Genomic DNA, 20645 nt, shown 5'->3' with positions numbered 1-20645 from the left:
ACACACACACAGAGGAATGATTTGCAGCTGTACAAAAAATACAGAAGCTATGTATTAATATAAAAATAGATCTATGATACATTGTGAAGCTAAGAAAAACATATTGCAGTGAAGTAGGAATTATTCCTATCCTTTCTAAGAACGGGGGTGGGGTGGGGATGGTAGCTTCTTTTCTGGCCTCATAATCAATTGTTCTTATCCAATAACATCTTAAATAGGTAATTAGTGGATGAGTTAAAGTCACACACACACAAAAATTTCTGTATATTCTGATTTACTCTATAGGAACATGATTACAGGATTAAATAAGAAAAGTATTATTTCATGAACATAAATGACTTAAATAAGGGATGAGGAAGATGGGAAGCGAGCAGAAGTATTAACAGAAAGGCTTATAACAATTTCAACATGTTTTTATTTGCTCACAACATTCCAAACAAAATGACATCGCATTTCAACTATTGCTTTTACATAAGAAGTTAATTGCTTTATCCAAAGTAGACAAAAATCTATTTTTTTAAATTGCCAACCAGCACTCTTTCCCCCAGGGAAAGCTACTGCTTAAATATTTTTTGAATACTTTATTTAACAAAAACATAGACTCACCCTATAACAGTAATGCAGTAGTTGGGTCTTACCTGCACTACATTTAACATTTTTCTTATTGAAAGCTGAAGCCAGGAAAAAAAAAAAAAAACTCACTCATGATTTTTCTCAGATTTTTACCAATTCCCTTAATCTTCATTAAAAAAAAAATTACTCTGTGGAGAGGTCATAAATATGAAATGGAAATTAAGCCTCCTCAGAAGTTGGGTGGACCATTTGTCCTGAGAAAATAGCTGCTGGTCCCCAATCATTAATTCAAGAAGGATAATAAACATTATTGCTCTCCAATTTCTTCTCTTCTGTGCCAAGATAACATGTAATCTCTTTTGCTCTGGCAATGAGCACTCCACTTGCACACTCACGTAATGCTTCTCTCCTTAGAGCAAATCTTTGACCAAGTTCTATTTCACTGAATGCAAAGGGGAGAAACAGCACATAAACAATTATGAACACTGGAATAAAAATGAAGAGCACATGTATTTCACATAGAAAAATACATACAAATCCAAGTTGCTCTTAAAATAGAAAAAACTCAGGACGGGCATTTTTAAGAAAAAGATTCTGTTTTCTAAACTGTAAATGGTGCCAGTAAGACACTGATTTTTATATCTAACTATATCACCATATTTATACATAGAAAGGGGTTGGTCTAGGTTCGCTGATATCCCCTGATTTCTCTCAATTCTTTAAAGATTGTCTTTCAGAACATATTTAAACTGCAACCATTGTAATTATATTTTTAGACTATTCTTATCACTGGTTCACTCTTCAATCTGGCACATACAAAAATTCATTTCAGCACTGATTCACTTTTTTGATGCTAAAACAAACAATTTTCCTGCTACTTCAATTCTATCACTACTTTGGTATTTTATTATTATAGAAACAGGTAAGATTCTAAACATGGATTTTCAGACTACCTAAAATTCTAACATACATATGTTGAAAGCAAGGAAAAGTAGGAAGGCAGACACAATTATCATATTTTTCTTTTCATGTATGTCATTAACACATGAAAGTCAGAAGGCTCATGTTACATTCTAATTTACAACTGATGACACTTAGCTTGGCTTTCAAACTATCAAAACTCAGAATCTGTTGGTGGCTTTTAGACCAATTTGCTACAGAAGTATCTGAAATGGTTACAGATTATTTTAAGCAAAAACAGAACAATACATTATACAAACAGAGGTGGACTTAAATAATATATTATTGAACAAAATTTCTAATAACATTTTAAAAACATTATTAAAAAGTTTTACTCCCTAGAAGGGGAAAAACTTAATTACTTGAAAAGTTTCCTCTTCCATACTTGAATCATTCTTTTATTAAGCAAAGGTTTAAATCAGTTCAAGACCTTATCTGTTAAAAGATTAAAATATAAAGGTAAACCTTTTCTAAAACTAAAAGACTAACAATTGCTTTCCATGTAATGGTAAACACCTTGATAAAACGAACTTTAATGGTTAACACCTGATCCTTATCTCACAGAACTCTGGCTGGATGATAAAGCATAGAAAACATTTAAAGAAGTTAAGATACTCCCAAGGATGAGAAGTCTCCTATAAGAAACCAGTTTTAAAATTCCTATAATACTGAAAAGCATTTCGCCACTATTATAATAAAATGAGCCCAATTTTTAAGTTTTATCTTGTTGAGAAAAGAATTTTAATGCATGCACTTTTAATGTATGTGCTAGACAACAATGCATCTGTTATTTTCCAATTGTTTATTTTTTTTAACCACTCTTCTCTTTGGCAAGTTTAAAGAGAGAGGTTTGTCAATAGATATAAACAAATACTTGAAAGTTTCAGGTCTTGCTATATCACATAAAAGCCAGTCCTTAAACACTTGATATATACCATTTTGAAGGTGTGCTAACTATCCTCATGTTTTAGATTAAATTATGTGTTTAATAGGCCGCTTTCTGTAGGATTTAGTGAGAATTTGGTAATCAGATGAACCTATCTTTACACTTTTAGTTTTGCTATGAGTACAGATGTCTAAAACACACGAAGAAGAAATCGTTCCTGTTAGAATCTCATCCCCATATAATCCTTGACAGCACTTGCTGCTCTCCTGAGATTTTCGGAGAATAAAGCTATACAAAAAGCACAGTCATTATCCTTAGGCTACTTTAGAACCCCACAGACTGTTAACTCAAAGAATACCCACGAAGTCCATACATCATTATCTAGAAACACTGTGGAGTCAAAGCAAAGAGAAGCAAGACTTAACAGTAAGTAAAATAAACCAACGATGTATAACTGAGATGTTTAAAAGCTTTGTTTTCCTCTTGTTAAAACTCAAAGACAGCTTTATTGAAATAGCACCTGTTCTTTGAGTATAATCAAGATTTTCTTAGCAAATGCACCTCTTTTCATAAACATACACCCATAGAGAAGCTTCATGAAAGGCCCTCATACCAAGCACTAACTACAAGTTCTTCTCTCTAACTGATAAAAAGCAAATACTGAAGATGAGAAAATGTCTTTAAGCTTTAAAATTCCACTGTGATATTTCAGTGTGGTATTTAAAAACAAAAAAGCTAATCACTAATACTGTCATTCCCTCATTACCTATTACATGACATAATCAGAGAAACCGAAAAGAAGGCCATAATTCTTTGTCTTCTCTGACTTATCTATATGCTCCTTTTGCTCCTATGAGGCAATGGTATGACGTGTGACTGAAATGCAAACAAAGAAAACCATGAAGAACTAATCTCTCTGTTAATTAACCTACAAATAAAATAAGGCAAAGAAAATGAAAAAACAATCATTTCCAGACTAAAAAACAAAAAATCTTAGGAGCTCTGAAAAGATACCAACTTGATAGCTACAATACATAAACATGAAAACTGATTTTTACACATTTTAATCAATCAAGTTAACAAAAATACCTGATTTGTACTTTTACACTAAATGGGTTAAGTCCCAAGTTCCAAACTGTAGTTCACATGACTCTACAGAGGGGATCTTTGGAAGGATAAGGTACCTTTGGAGGACAGTGTATAAACAAGTGTAAACATACACTGATTGTCTACTAGCTTTCTTAAATAGAATTTCTGAAACATTTTTGTAGGAAATTATATATAAGGAGTGTAATTGATCAGATAATTTCTATTACAACATATAAATTCTGTTGTGTGTGCAAAATGTGGTAGAAATAGAAGATACTACGGATGATTCATATTTTTAAAGTAAGTGATACATTACAATCCAGTAAGAGTCCTTTAATCTTTTCATGAAACTTCTCTCTGTACACGTTGAAATACATAATACTTTCTGGCTTTTCTTCAAACCAAAACTTGTCAAATTCATACACAAGATAACCTGCAGTTAAAAAGAAACCATAAATACAGTGCTCAATAGTGAAATCCCATCCAACCATCTCATTTGAAAAGTATATCCTAATCCATAATAGGATTCAATGATCAGAAACCATCTTAAACTACTAGAAACCTGAGGAACTTTATAAGAAATATTTTTGTATGTTCATAATAAATATCAATTTCAATATGATATTTAGAGTACATATACCCTTTGTCTCTAAAAAAATCAACAAAATGCCTCAAATTTAATAGAGACTGTCAAAAGATACCTTGAGAATAGGAAATAAAGGTTATTCCCAGAGACCCCTGAAACAGAAAAATGAAAGTACAAGAAAATGGATAAAGTATAGAAAAGCTGTTTTCTACTTGATTTATAAATCTAAGTTATTTCTGCTTTTTTCAATGAACTATCATATCAGCACCTTCCCTTTTAGAAAAGAATACATGAACTCGAAATAGGCTTAATATTTCTGTTTTTCAATATCCCTATTACAGTAGCCAAATTAACACTCAAAATATTAAAAGTATCTCAGATAAATGTGTAAACAGACATATTTACAACAACAAAAAAATGCGAATTTAAAACCGCTCCTAAACCCTATTTGGATTCAACCAAATGTATCTATTTAATTATTTAACAAATGCTTCTATAGTCCTTGCCATGTGCTCACTCACTCTCATAGCAATCCTATGATACAGTACTGTTATTCCCATTTTTCTGTAGAGGAAATAGAAGCGCAGAGAAGTTAAATGACTTGCCCAAATCACATAGTTTGCAGGTGGTCTCTATTATGTTGTAAATTAGACTTTGTTTCCACCAGAATCTCATGTCCCCTTCTGAAAAGCTATTCAAGAAGGGATAGAAGTGACTTACTTCAGATAAATGGGGGGGATAAGGCCAGTGACTTTACATAAAAGGGTGGCTAGGCTATCATAATTGCCTAGTGTGAAATAAACGTAAATTCAATTTTAAAACATTAGTCATAAAGCAAACATTAACAGGTAAGAACCATGACATTTCAACATTGAAACAGCACTTCATAAGAAGGTTCCCTGAAGAAAGATTTCAGATTAATCCCTTCATATATGATAAAACAGATTTTTGTGAACCAGGATATGTGAAAAAATCGAAGAATAAGGCCTCTTTGAGCAGACAGACACCATCTGCTTCCTGTTCCCAAAAGACAAGCTGAGAATGGTAATCCTGTAACTATTTTTAACTAATATTTTAAATCTTTCTTTCATTCAAAATTTATTTTGTGCATACATTAGCACAATAGTACATCTACAGAAATTACTCATCCATATATAAACTGAGTCTGTGTTCTCCAACACCCTACCCCCGTATCCTGATAGGGGTGTGCAATCAAAAACTTTGGAGATTAATGTTCTAGGTAGTATGAAAAGTCAGACATCCATCTAAATTTTATAGAATACAACTTATTTTAGTATTTCTGGCTATCAGGTTTTAGCTGTTTACCATTCCTTTAAATTGCTTTCATTACCTATTCAAATGACTATATAGTCTAGAACAAAGTGCTCAAGAGTAAAATACTAGAAATTTCTTGCTTCAGAGTGAGGTCATTATAATGTAAACTGGTGTCAGAAAAAGACTGACTCAAAAAACTGAGACTGTAATGGCTAAGTTGATTTAATGAGACATAAGGAAACTGCAAGATACCAAAATTCTAGGATGCTGGCAGGGCCATACATGGCATAAGACTCCTAAAGCTTGCCATGAAGTGATGGAAAAGAGTTGTTTCCACAAAGCACCCCTACTGCCCTTTTGACTTTAGGAGTTTAAAACACCAGACTCAAGAGAAACACCATTAAAAATTTCTAAACTTACAATTCCCTGTATGCTTCTACTGCCCCTAACCAAAGCTGCAGGGACCCTTGAGGTTTTTCCACAGGGATTAAAAACAGGAGAACCACAGGAACAGGGATTAACTGTAAACTGGTATGAGGGATCTTACGGGGGTGACAAAAATGTTCTACAACTGGATTATGGTGATGGTTGTACAACTCAGTAAATTTACTAAAACTCATTGCATTGTACACTTAAAATAGGTGAATTTTATGGTATATAAACTATACCTCAATGAAGCTGTTACTAGTCATAACTTTTTGGTTGTAAATTTGAGGAGTTATTTTTTTGGAACCACCAAACCAATGGTCAGTGACTTCCCAGGATGACAGTGACTATGTGCTTACACGTTAGATGTACAAAAGGTGACAGCGGAGCTAAGGAGCTAAATGACCACTCACTGCTTCCGCCTTGCCCATGGAGAACCACAACAGCAAAATAGCAGGAGCGACAAGGGGGAAAGGGGAGATGGACACAGATCACAGGGAAAGAAAAAATGTGAAACCTAATTCTTTATATAGTTCTTCCTTTTAGATAGAAACTACTACCTTGGAACTGATTCGTACGAACGAATTGGGCTCAGTCCCCCAACCAAAAAAGGTAGGTATGTTTAAAAGATAAGGTTTCACATTATTTTCTAGTCAGAATACGCCCCTTCCTAGAAAAGCAGAACCTTAATTAAGACATGAAACTTTATTGGTAAAGGGTATGAAAATCAATTTTGAGGGGGAAACTTCTGCGTAAAAGATGGATGTACGTACGTGTGGGTGTGTGTTTGCTTTAAATGTTTCAAGAAATTTGAAAAACATAAGCTTCATTGTTTTCCTGATGATCCACAGCTCTATGGATATGACTGATAGAAACAAGGCAACTAAGAAGGTCCTATAACGACTTTTCCACCTCACATATTACTCTGATGCTCTTCCTGGTCAGGAGCCAAACAAGATGCTGGTGTCGAGGGCACTGGAAGCAACAGTATCCAAAGATGCTCCAGTTACCCCTCTGCAGGGGAAAACAATACTGCACAGAGGTCATTTTGTACTGCTTTCCTACCTGTCACTCTCCTGTATTTATTTAAATATGGTAAAATGCTTGATTGGGGGGAGTGAGTTTTTTGGTTGTTTCTTTTTATATTTATGTTCAACAGGCAGCACTACACAAGCATCTATTTCATACAGAAAACAAATATCTGGAGGCAGTTAGCAAAGTCCCAGGAGTTTAGGCACTATGCTCAAAGTCAATGAGAGATTTAGGAGAGGAAATCAAATAAGACTGGTGGGGGGCAAAAACAGTTCCTCAGCAACAAGATGAAAGAAAATGACTAGATTTTCATTTAAAATAACTATACCTTCAATGTGGAGATTTGGAAGAGGGTCATCACTGAAAAACTAGGGAAAAGGCTATTACAGTAACATAGTAACAAAGGACTGATGTCGTGCAGTTACAATGGGATAGGAAAAAGTAACAAATGCAAGAGAAATTTAAGAAGTAGACAAACCTGGAATTCGGGATTAAGTAAACGCAGGGGAGGTTGTGGGAAAGAGAGACCTGGATGACTCCTTCAAGAATGGAGTTGAAGAAGTTATGATTTGGACACTTATTATCTAAGTAGTTTCCTATATGCTAGTTTCCTATGTCCTATCTAAAGACACAAAAAGATCAAGAAAAAATAGAGTATGAAGCCAAGCTAGAGTTGAATTCTTTGCTTCTGAGCAATATCTTCAGAAGATGGGTTCATTCAATTAAACCTTCAGCATTCAACTATCATCACAATAAAAGTTAATGGAACAGCGGTGATATGACTGCTTTAGGAACAGTTTATTACATACCCCCAACCTAACACAAGAAAACCTGGCCTTGAAATAAAAGGTGTGTGTGTGTGTGTGTGTGTGTGTGTGTGTGTGTGTGAAAGGTTCCTTTAAATTTCCTTACAAGAGCAACCAAATGATCTCTCCTTGACTCAACAGCATTCATTAACCAGTATACAAGAAGAAAAATTCATTTTATAGTTGACTGGAAAACAAATGTCTACAGAAAAACTGTATAAATCCTACATTTGCATACATGTCAAAAATTGCCTCACTGAATTTTTTAAATCAGCAAATATATAAACTGAAGTACAAGATACTCTTGGATACCCATCTTCCATTATCTTCCTGTTTTTGAAAGATCCTAAATAGTAAAATGACAAGTATAAGTTATATATTTGATAAAGGTATTATATATAATACTTTCCTAAGGATTAAAAAATTCTCTTAGAAATTTCTACTTTTAACTCATTTCAATACTCACAATAAAACTGGTGAAAGTGTTCCATTGTTGGTATACCAGGAACAAAGTTGTAGAGGTGAAACTTCAAAGCTTCACTCTTCAGCAAGCTATAAGCCATCTCTGTAAGATTGATTCCAACTATTGCATAAGAATACCTATGTCAGAAACATTACCAGTTATCCCAGCTAGCCAAAATAGCTCATAAAGTAAATTTTAAATTATGCAAGGAATTAGTAAAAAGTAACTTTGATCCATTTCTAACACTGTATTGATTTTACAAAAATTTCTACGTATTAATTTTTGTTCTTTAGAGGCTGTTGATTTTCTGGATATTATCTAAGATATGAAAACAAAGCTCTGGCCACATGAATATCTAAAACCAAAATCATTAAAAAAAAATTAAAAAGAGTACTACATACACCCTCATTGATTTCTAAAATATACTGAGTAATCTGATATTTTCTCCTCCATTATCAGGGTATTTATTTTTATGATATAATAGTGTTATAATGTTTTTTCAAAGATAGGTATCATCGAATATAAAAATAAAGATAAAGCTAATAATATGATGTCAACTTTCATTTCACTTCACAAGTTTCAAAGCTATTTCTCATTTTCTTATTCCCATTTCAAAGCCATTTCCTATATTCGTATTTTCAAATCTATCTCTCAGAAAATTTTTATAAGGTCCTTATCTCCATTTTATAGATAAACTACACCTTGTGATAAAAAGATATTGAATTACATACAAAATTGGTTTATGATCTCATTTAGCCATAAAATAATATATCATGCAATACTCTTTATGAAGTTCTTATTAACTAGAATAATCTAATTTTTAAAAATACCCGGAAATATTTTCAATTCAAGAGCTTATGGTTTCTTTAACATATCCAGCTTACCCTAACTTTGGATGATTTGAACGCGAAAGAATCTGATGAGCTTCACTGGTATAATTTTCACTGAAATACCTGAAAAAGTTTAAGAAAAATAATGAAATCAACATGTCATTCAAATTGAAGATATCCAGAAGCAATTTTAAAAGCTACTGTCAAAGTGACAGTCTTACTGCCAAAAGCATCCCAATCTCCATCTCAAGTCACTTCAGTGACTCCGAGATGCTTCTGAATCAAAACTTAATTCTGAGCTATCAGGCCTATCTAGTACAGGACATGGGCCCTTCGCTAGACTTTGAAGTATTTTGACAAATAAATGATCTAACAAGAGACTTTTATCTATTTTAAAAGAAAATCTAGAGTTCTGATTATTTGTTTGTTCTAAATTTTCTATAAAGTAGTCATTGTGTACCTGTTAGGACACTTCCTTTCACCTGAGCTCATTCCTTCTGTTGCAACTTGAGTCTATATTGCTTAATGCCACTGTCAATGCAATCAGAAAAAAGTCAATAGCCTTCCTTTTGCACTAAAACAAACCACTCCTTGATCAGTGGTGTAACTCAAATACTGGCCACAAAACAGAAGTATTAGCAGGTACAACAGAAATATATAAACAGTATGTTCATACATACTGTTGGCTTGTACTAATGCAACCTCTTTGAGTTCTTAAAGATAGGGACCAAATCTGTTCAAACTTTGGATCACCCCATAATGCACTGATACTCATACACATATGATGACTGGCTGGATGTTTATGTAAGGATAAGAAGTAGAAGAAAAAATGGATTTCCATGGTTTATTTAAATTTTAGAAGGCACAGTCACTGACATTTTCATAAAGCATAGAAATTTCTAACCAAATGTCCCTCTATTTTTCCTTCTGTAAATTAATACTACAGACTTCCATTTTTCTTCATTGGCTCTAATTTTCAACCCATTTAAACAGGGATTGTTAACTTAGAAGTTCATGAATGAATGATCATTCATGAACGAAGGGGGATCCATGAATCACTTGAAATTATTCATACATTTTCTGTGTGTACATTTTCTGGGGAGAGAATATACAAAACTTTCATTTGATTCTCAAAGGGATCTGTAAATCCCCAAACAGAAAAAAATCCTGTTTTAGGGCAATGCTTTCTTTACATGTTCTAATTTTCTACTTTATCTGGAGGCAGGCTCTAAAATGCCCTTAGTAGACTATTTATATTTCATTTTTTTTTGCATGATACTCAATACAATTCAGTATTATATTAGTATTTCAATAATCAAGCTACTTTTAAAATATTCAACCTGTAACACAGAGAAACTTTTCATTTTCTTGCTGAACTTACCTAGGAAACCCCTATGTAAACAGTATCTAAGGAAAATAAGCATCTATGTAATAAGGAGACCTATTCCTTACAATAATCTGCACTGACTTACTTTCCTTCTTTCCTTCCTTCCTTCTCCTTTCTTCCTTCCTACCTCCTCTCCCTTCCTACATACATTTTTGGCCTTAGCTTGTATATTTTACCTTTCTGCTTCTATTTCCTCATTTATTCAAATTTTTCCAGTCTCTCTCCAATTCATTTTCTGTAAAATATCCTTTTTATTTTATACCTGCCTGAGCATTCATTTACCTAAAACATCGTTATCTATCAAACTACCAACTGTCCTTCAAAGCAACAAAATATTTCAAGAGATTTGATGACAAAGGCCAAGAAATTTTAAAAATTCATTACATAAAGGTATTTGAACAGCTTGCCTGCTTCTTAACTGTATCTTTATTTTGATCCTGAAGAGTTATAGCTCCATACACAGGACAACAAACATAATTACAGAGAAATTAGAGCTAATTTTATGTTTTCAAGCACCTCTAGTACATCAATGGCAATCAAATAATTAATATATCTGAATCTTGGTCATTTTTCAAATTAGTAGATGCTAGCTCTAAATAGAGTAAAAATATCTGCAAATCATTTAAAGGTCTATCAGAACTCCTTACCACAGTCTTGAATCAAATTCTATTAAATTATTTAAATTTTAAACTAAATTAAATTATCTTCTGGCAAATGCTGAAAAATCTTGATTTCTGAGGAAATGAACCAAAAGAAAGGTTACTCAGCAAAAGTTAAGAAAGGAAGCATCAGAAGAATGTGTGTGTCTAATTAAGTTTCAATTATCTGTGTAGTTTACAAGTACCAAGAAAAAAGATGGTCTTTAAACGCTAAAAACAAAAGATCCATGTGTTCTGAACAATAATGAATTTTAAAATATTTCATAATTTTTCCAAGTGAAAACAAACTGCATTTATTCTAATTAAAGTCCCCATATGGAAGTTTCTGTTTATCAAAGTGGAAAATTGGCAATCTCATTTTCTGTAATTATTATTATTATTCAAACAACGGTGTTTTATCTTTGAAAAGTAGATGCATGGAAAACTTTCATGCTCATACAATTTAGGTATTACAAAAAATGAAATACTTTTGTAACTGGAAAAAATTGTAGATATTGAAGCCCTACTGTTATCTTCTATTTTCCCCCCAAACGGCCTTATCCATATTGACCTAGATACCTTTTCTGAATATTAACATAAATTAGCTCAGTTTCAGGACTAATTTTTCACAGTAACAATTATCCAAACTTTCTTAATGGTTAGCGTTCCCATTCTAGGCATTTTATAGTCTATAAATCACAATTCAAGGACAGACCCAAACACTAGACTATCTTCATTTGCATATTCATATTCATATTAATCTTCCAGTTTACTTTCTAAAATAGTTTTGGCTATCAATTCTGATTTTAGTTACATATTTTGAGATTTCATACATGTGCCCAAGCATAAATATTAAAGAAGAAAAACACGAGACAGTTCATATAGGCTCTGAAAAGTCAGGGATTTAAATTACTTGTCACAGATGGCAAAGAAGTGTGAAGAGGCTTTATTATTATCTTATCTGGTTATACCTCCTAAAATGAAGTCAGAGAGCCAAGAGAGAAGAGGCAAGAGGATAAAGAGAGTAAGAAAAGAGTACACATAGTTCCTTAAAAGGTATCAGAAAGGCGGTCAGGAAGAGAAAGAAAGAGGCAAGTATTGGTAAGTAAAGAAATCACACACACACACACACACACACACACACACAGTATATGGCTTATGTATTCATATTGTTGCCAGCGCATTAGTAAATACCTTTAGCACAGCAGTTATTAAAATTCAGACATAGTATAAAACTAGATTGATTCTTACTAATATTTAACAAGATTAGAGATTACATGTAATTTCATTTAGAGAATTAAAGAAAGTTTATTTTCACTTACACAAGATTGATTAATCCAAGTATTCCCATGCCTCTGAAGTCTGTTTTGGGATCATCACCCTGGAAACCAATGTCAGCCCACTGCTTGGAGATTCTAGCCTTCAATTTTTTCGTGGGCATTAGAAGATTCCAAAGCTGTACAAACATGCTTCCATATTACAAATAATAGTGATGCTCTTAATTTACCAAGACATTTTTCTTCTCATAGCTGATATACTGCTAAGTCGAATGCTTTTAATTAAACAACTTTTGTAGACAAATCATAGGCTCAACAAAGACTATATTTAGAGAACTTTTCAATTAGCCTAAAAAATGTAGCATACTTATTCCAATTTAAAAGACATACAAAGAACAGTAGACTCTGAAAAGGTAACAAATACACAGAAATCGAAAACAATGAGATGTCTTTACTAAGTAATACATATATACCAGAATTAGTAAACTGCTTCCTTGAGAAGAACACAGTGCCAGGCACTTGGCCCTTGCCTCAAACACTATATACTTAAGTAGGCTCTATTCTAATGGCGGGTGATTATCCTTAATCAGAAGGAAAATAAGTCTGAGATAGGGAGGGGATCATGGAGAAATAACACTAATAGTATTAAAACCTATATCATCATTATTTTACAAATTTTCATAGTTTTAAAAGAAAAAGAATATGACTTGGTTGTAAGTAAATATATTCCTTAAGATTGAGGATTTAAGAACAGCTATCAAATATTGGATAGCAACAAACCAATTAGTGCAAAATAAGATTTAAAAAATGTAATCAGTCATTTTCTAAATTCAACACCACAAGTCATCAGACAAAAGAGACTTACAAAAGTTGGTAAGAAAGTTTGTGAAAATTTGCAAAACAGAAATACTTGCACTTTTTTTTTTTTCCCCACTTCACTACCATTTCAGGTACTGCTGAGTAAAGGACTCCTAATGAAAGGAGTATCCTGCTACCTAGAATGAAATGTGAAGACTTTGTGACCTTACTGTAAGACAGGGTCAGCACTCTGGCCCTGAAGCTAATCCAATCATTAGACTGGGTTTTATCTGGTCCCTTCTCTCATTACTCACACATGCACCTGCTCACCTTAGCCTCTCTCCATGAGCTCAGCAAGGGTTTGATTATGCCAAGGATGAGGCCTCAGTGATGTGGTGAGAGACAAGGTAAGACCACTAAACCTCAAAATTCAGCATGCATAAATATCAAATTTCGGGGTTCCACCCCTGAAGATTCTGATTTCGTAGGCAAAGGTGGAACCTTGGATTCTGAATATTAAACACTGGTTAACTTTAGTGAAGGTGCCTCTTGGACTGTACTTAAAGAAACACAGATCTCCTTAGCCCCTTACCCTGCTGAGCATGTGTGAGGCTGGGTGATTCACTGCCAGCAACTGGCTCTTCACCTCGGAATGAGTTTCATGATGAATCACCAAGATGAAAATTCCCTTGACTCAAATGCTAGGACTCGGGTCTTACCCCTTCTCTAAAGGGAAGGTATTGTGTAGAGAGGGTCTGAAGTTAAGGGAATAATGATGACGAGGAAGCTATAAAGAGGTCAAGCCTTAGTGAGTGCCAGGCACTATGTTAACACTTGAAACATAAAAATTCAATCCGCAGCAACAGTCCTTTGAGTAGTTTTATTATCCTCACTGACAAAATCAAGTTTTATTTTTAATTTTAAAATTAGGTGAAGTGTATGTATATTTATCTCCTCCTGAAAACAAGTTTTATTGTTTTTAAACTTGTCTCTTACTGTTACTTGAATACTCTCAACGTTTGTTTCTTTCCATAGCACTTTTAGTTTATAACAAACTCCTAACACCAGGTGCCATGTGCTATTTTCCCTAACTATAACCATTTAAAAATATAATTAGAATAGGTGAAGTGGATGGGCAGCTGATTCAGCTCTATTTCAGAATTGATCTTTCTAAAGCAAATGACTTCATCTCCTCTAGGCCTTAGAACTAACCTCATCCCTACAATAAAGGTACTAGATCAGATAATCTGGAAAGCTTACTCCAGGCCTGATATTCTCGAATTTCAGCATCTCACTGGCCTTATGCATTTTAACTTCAGAAATAAGAAATAGGAAGGTCCTAAGTAAATTTCTTTACTCTCTTAATTTTTAAATCTATTGTGGCAATATGTGGCACATTTCATAAATCCCAAAAGATCTGACAAAATAATCTGAAAAGGGACATCTATGTTCATAATTCAAGAGTAAGCTGAAAAAATGCCTAATTTATATGAGGATTTATATAAAAAGTAGGGGGAAAAATCTGAAGCTTGTGGACTCATATTTCTCAGTTGAAAAGATCTCCCTTTATAAGTTTATAATTTATTTCAGAATTAAAAGCATTAAAATAAAATTTGAATCTATTTCATTGATGCCTATCAGGAAATTATAAAAATAGTTAACTAAAAATCTTTCACCAATATAATAAAATTCTCTGAGAGGCAAAGAAATCAGATGGCTGTGTAAGCCTCCAGATTCTCCACACAGGCCTCACTAGCTCAAGCCTGATTTATTTTCCAGTGTAACTCCAAATACAGAACACCAAAACTTACCTTGAGAAGCAGCTTTTCATGTTGCAGGTTATCAGAATCATATGGTTTTTTTCTCACACTTTCTACATCCAAATAGAGCTGTTTATAACCAGATATCTGTAGTAAGCATGCCTTCATACAGATTTTAAAACTGAAAATGATAAAAGTTATTATTTTTAAAAAATCGTACCTTCTTATCGCAATAAAGTAATGCCTTCCATAGCTTGTGGTTCATATGTCTATTTAGAAAGCATTCCCTAGCTTTTGGTTTAATACAATAAGCATCAAGAGCCTCTGTAAACACAAAACATTATACAAAGTATCATGCAAGATGTGATAAAACAGGGCCTATAAAGAGGGCAAGACAGGTAGGAAAGGCAAACTTCCAAAACTGCAAACTTTGTAAATCCTTGATTCGTTCACTTCTTTCCATGTTTTCTCTGGGCAATCTCATGTGTTCCCAAATCTTTATTGTGAGACGCTACCAGCAGACCTAATTTTCCAAGGATACAGCAACACACAATGCCGTGACACGTTCTCCCCGTGCTTCCAAACACAACTGCTCATCTTCCCTGAAGAAGCATGCTCTTTCTCAACTCTAAATCCATTAGTGGAATCACTAAGCACTAGATCCCCAAGCTAGAACGCTCCGAGTTCTGACCTTCCTCTCCATCAACAATACATCAAAAGGTCCCTGAGCCCTTATCCTTTCTAGCTCTGAAATGTCCCTCAAAGCCCTCATCATATATATCCATTTACCCTGGTGTATTTATGGCTTCATCATCTCTTGCCTGAATGACTCAGTTTCCTGACTGTTCTGTCTTTATTCCTCCTACCAGCCTCCCACTTCTTCAAACTTACCCTTCATCTTCCTAAAATACATATCTGATAATGTAGCTTGTTTGCTTAAAAAAAAAAAAAAAGAATCAGAGGACAACATCTAAATCTCTCAGTGGGGCATGCAAGCCTCCTTGCAATGTATCTCTGATCTTGCACTCCACTCACTTCTCCAACCTCTGCTCTGTGCCTATTCAACGCTCCCGCTACAAAGGACTCCCTGTCATTCCCAGATACTCAAGGACTCTGTGTCTTGTTGGCACCTTCCTCTGCACGGAATGTCCTCCCCTACCCATTCAACAAGGTCCAGCTCAAACGTTACCTCTTCTGTGGACCTATCGTCACAGTTCTCTCCTGTACCCTCCCCTGCTTCAGCCCAAATAAATTACTCCTTCCTCAATATTTACAAAGAAAATACCAAATGAAGAAAAGCTTGCTAAGTATTTACTGTCTCGATATACTTGTGCTGGGAACACAGAAATGTAGTAAGTCAAGTCCTCTTATGGAACTCAGCATTTATTTGGAGAAGAACAAGAGCAAATCAATGACTACAGTACAATGGGTTAAATGTATGAGAGGACCTTCCTGGAGGAGGACAGAGGAACTGCATTTTGAAGGACAAGGACACAGGAGTCATTATTTAAATTTGGGAAAGTAATGGTAAGTTACCTTAGAGAAGGCAGATGATAAACTGCACTGGGAACCCAGAGATATAGGTTTTAGTTCTGCTTCCATCACTCACCTCTCTGGACCTCACTTCCTCATCTAGTGAAGTGAAAGGGTTGAATTAGATGATCTCCACAAACCCTTCAGCTCTAACGTTTCACAGCTGTGTGAGATCTCCAGCCTCACAGGATGTAAGCATACGATACATGAGAACACCGTAGAAACACATACCTGGCATTCTTCTCAGGGTTAATATTCTTTTCCTTCATTATGTCTACGACACATCTGTCCACTTCATTCTGAACAACAAGTGTCGCTTTCTGTAAGACCTATTTGTGTGAAACAAAGCTGAATGAGAAAAATCCCCTACTGCTGAAAAAGGACAGTATGTTTTGAGGTATTTAGTCAACTTCATAATGCGTGTATTAAAATGCAAAACCAAATGAAACCCAATTTGTTTCAAATTTTCAGTAGGGCTAAAATCATACATACATAAAATAGAAGAAAAGCAGCATGATGTATTAGATGGAGTCTTCCTTAACTGAGAATCAAGAGGTTCTAAGCCAATGAGTTCTTAGCAAATAAGCTCCCACCATAGTATGCTTATGAAGCAAATACTTTTTATAAAATTCTAAAATTACATAATAAAAATATAAAAAATTTTTTACATAAAAAAATTTTAATGCAGAAGGAAAAATATTTAAATTTTAAATGCAGAAGGGCAAAAAGAAGAGTCAAATAATCTTCTCAATCCTACCACCAGAGATAGCCACTGGTAACAGATTATCAGATATCCTTCCAGTCTTTTTTTCTATGCATTATAAAACAGATTTCTTAAATAATATGTCTTATAAATGCCCACTGGATCCTTCCTCTCAAGAAATAAGCAAGTTCAGGCCTTCTTTACCCTTATAAGGTTTCTTTAACTCTTATCCCTCTTTAAGCTACTATCAAAATTCCATCTGATATTCCTTATACTCCAGACAAAATAATCTAATCATACTTGGAGTTATGCTTCTGCATATCCTGGGCCTTTCTTCTGGAATGATCCTTTTCCCAATCTCTAGACATATCAATGCTTCCCATTGCTAAGCTAGCTCACATACCAGATCTAGGAAACTTTCCCTGATTCTATTGAAGTGGAAGTAACCTCCTCTCTTGGAATCTGCATAATAATGTACCTGTAACCTTTCTGTGACTATTATCACTTTCTATAGTATAGTTATTTTTATATATTAAGTGGAAAATTTTCTGAGGACAGAGATTGTATCTAACTCATTTTTTCATATCCTGTATAGAAGAGATAACAGACATATAATTATCGAACGGAGATATTTGACAGATGAAAACCTTAAGAAAGGCAACTGTTTCAGTAAAAGTCATGTACAGCTATTCCATTACTTTTCTTTAAATTGAGGTTAATTTAAATACAATGAAAGGAATGGATGTTACATATTCAGTTTGACCAGTTTTGACAAATGCATATACCCAAATAATCCACATCCTTATCAAAATATGGAACATTTTCATCACTGCAGAAAGTTCCCTCATGCCCCTTCCCAATCAATCCCTCCCCCAACAAGCACCCACTGTTCTGCTTTCTATCACCATAACTTTGTGGTGTGCATATAAATGGAATCATAAAGTACTCTTCTGTGTCTGCCTTCTTTTGCTCAACATAACGTTTCTAGAATTCATCCACATTCTTGCTTTCATCAGTAATTTGTTCATTCCAATTGTTGAGTAGTATTCCATTGTATGAATACACCTCAATTTGCTCACTCATTCTCTCGGTGATGGGTATTCACATTGCTTCCAATTTTAGACTACTATGAATAATATTTTTTCTCTTTGTGAAGTGACTATTTGAGGCTCTTGTCCCTTTAAAAATTGTGTTGTCTTTTTATTACTGAGTTCTAAAAGTTCTTTGCGAGATATAAGTCCCTAATCAGATATATGTGCTGCAAATATTTTGTCTTGCCAATTCATTTCTTAAAGGTGTCTCTGATAAGTAGATTTTATTTTGTTTTTTTCTTGTGGTACGCGGGCCTCTCACTGTCGTGGCCTCTCCTGTTGCGGAGGACAGGCTCCGGACGTGCAGGCTCAGCGGCCATGGCTCACGGGCCTAGCCGCTCCATGGCATGTGGGACCCTCCCGGACTGGGGCACAAACCCGTGTCCCCTGCATCAGCAGGCAGACTCTCAACCACTGTACCACCAGGGAAGCCCAGTAGATTTTATTTTGATGCAGTCTAATTTTTCTTTTTTTTTACTTAAATGGTAACGCTGTGTCTTCTCTAAAAGACATTTTTGCTTAACCCATGGCAGAAGATGTATATTCTCCTATGCTTTCTTTGAGAAGCCTTAAAGTTTTGGTTTAAACATAGGTCTAAAGTCCATATCAAATTAATTTTCACGTGTAGAGGGAGATAGGAGCCTCCCCTCCCCCAATTTGGACATCCAGTTGTTCCAGCACAAGTTATTGGTTTTCCAATACATCCCTGTCCTCACTGAATTGCTTTAGCATCCTTGTTAAAAATTATGTATGGTCTATTTCTGTTCTCTCGTCTGTTATATTTATCTATTTGCCTAGAAAGTCTTTAAGTCAATATAAATCTAAGTTTGTTCTTTGAGAAGATTATCTGGGCTACACTAGTTTCCTTAAAATTCTGTATAAACTTTAAATGAGCTTGCCACTCCCTTCAAAATTAGCTTGCTGGGATTTTGATTGGAATTGCATTGAATCCATAGGTCGGTTTGGGGATCAGCATCTTAAGAATACTGACGCTTCCAATTGATGAACACAGTATATCTTTCCATTTTAAGTTTTCTCAGGAAAAGGAGTTGTAATGCAGACATCTCGCATAGCTTTCATTATATTTATCCCTGAGTATTTTACGTTTCTGGATGCTACTGTAAGTGGAACTGTTCTTTTTTTGTTTTCCAAAAGTTTGCTCTTAACATACGGGGACATACCCTACAACATTGCTAAATTCATTTATCAATAATGCTGGTAATTTTTATAGATTTCTTAGGATTTTCTTTACTCACAAACTATGTCATCTGTTAATAAAGACAGTTTCTTTCTTTCTTTTCAATCATTATGTCTTAGATTTCTTTTCCTTCCCTTACTACACTGCCTAGGACCTTTAGCACAATGCCGAATAAAAGGAGAGTAAACATCCTTGCCTTGTTCCCAACTGAGTGTGGAGAGCATTCAATATTTCAGTGTTGTATACCTATCATGCTAGCTGCAGGGTTTTCATAGATGGCCTTTAATGGGAGGAGGAAGTTCCTTTTACTCCTAGTTAGTTGAGTGTTTTTGACCATGAATGGGTATTGAGTTCTGCCAAAACAGTTTTTTAGTATCTACTCAAATGATCTTATTTTTCTAATTTACTTTGTTAATGTGGTAAGTTACATTCACTGATTTTGAAAATGTAGTCATGACATATTATTCTTTTTATATATTACTGGGATCAAATTGCTAATGAAGAATTTTTGTATCTATATTCAGGAAGGATATTGATTTGTAATTTTCATTTATTACAGTGTCCTTGTCTGGTTTTAATATCAGGATTATACTGGCCTCATAAAATGTGTTTCTTTCTACTCGATTTTCTAGGAGCTTATGTAATAGGAGTATTATTTTTTTCTTCTTAAATGTTTGATAAGAGTTCACTAGTGAAGCTAATATTGGAAGATTTTTTTGTGCAAAATGTTTAAATTACAGATTCCATTTATTAGGTATATGGCTATTTCAATTGTTTTATTTCTTTGTGTTAGTTTTGCTAAACTGTGTTTTCAAGCACTTTGTCTCTTTCATCCAAGCTATAGACTTCATTGGCATCAAGTTGTCCATAGAACCTCCTTATACTTTAGTGACTTCAGGCTGTGGTGATGCCCCCTCTATCATTCCTGATATGGGCAATTGGGGCTTTCTCTCTTTCTTGATCAGTGCTCCTAGAGGGCTATTAATATTACTAATTTTTTCAAAGAATCAACTTTTGAGCTTGGTGATATTTCCTATTTTTATGTTTACTATTTTGTTATTTTTTTCTTATTTTCATTATATCCTTTCTTTTATTTACTTTGGGTTTAATTTTCTCTCTTCTAGTTTCTTAAGGTATGAGCGTAGCTCGTTGATTTCAGGCCTTTAAAAACTGCTTTGCGTGTACTCTACAAATTCTGATATGTTGCGTTTTCATTACCATTCACTTCAATTCTCTTTTTAAATTTCCCTTGTGAGTACTTCTGTGATCCATGGGTTACTCAGATTCTTAATTTCCGGATATTTGGGGATTTTCTAGATGTTATATTTTTCTTA

At 34.2% G+C, this 20645-nt stretch overlaps 1 protein-coding gene across 1 annotated transcript in view; it reads right to left on the bottom strand.

The window, feature by feature from the left end:
• Positions 1–403: 403 nt before the first annotated feature.
• ELMOD2 (ELMO domain containing 2) overlaps positions 404–20645 on the bottom strand; it is a 28358-nt gene continuing 8116 nt past the window's right edge. The window contains exons 5-10 of the mRNA XM_081243858.1: positions 16551–16648; positions 14838–14967; positions 12274–12407; positions 8981–9049; positions 8100–8233; positions 404–3941 (exon numbers count right to left, since the gene is read on the bottom strand). Coding sequence (XP_081099984.1) covers positions 3796–3941; positions 8100–8233; positions 8981–9049; positions 12274–12407; positions 14838–14967; positions 16551–16648 — 711 coding nt within the window. The 3' untranslated portion in view covers positions 404–3795. The remainder of the gene's footprint in view (positions 3942–8099; positions 8234–8980; positions 9050–12273; positions 12408–14837; positions 14968–16550; positions 16649–20645) is intronic.

Source organism: Mesoplodon bidens (assembly GCF_964165515.1).
Source record: "Mesoplodon bidens genome assembly, chromosome: 1".
Classification (NCBI taxonomy): Eukaryota; Metazoa; Chordata; class Mammalia; order Artiodactyla; family Ziphiidae; genus Mesoplodon; species Mesoplodon bidens.
Note: the sequence above shows the minus strand (reverse complement) of the source record. Positions and strands in the feature narration are given on the sequence as shown.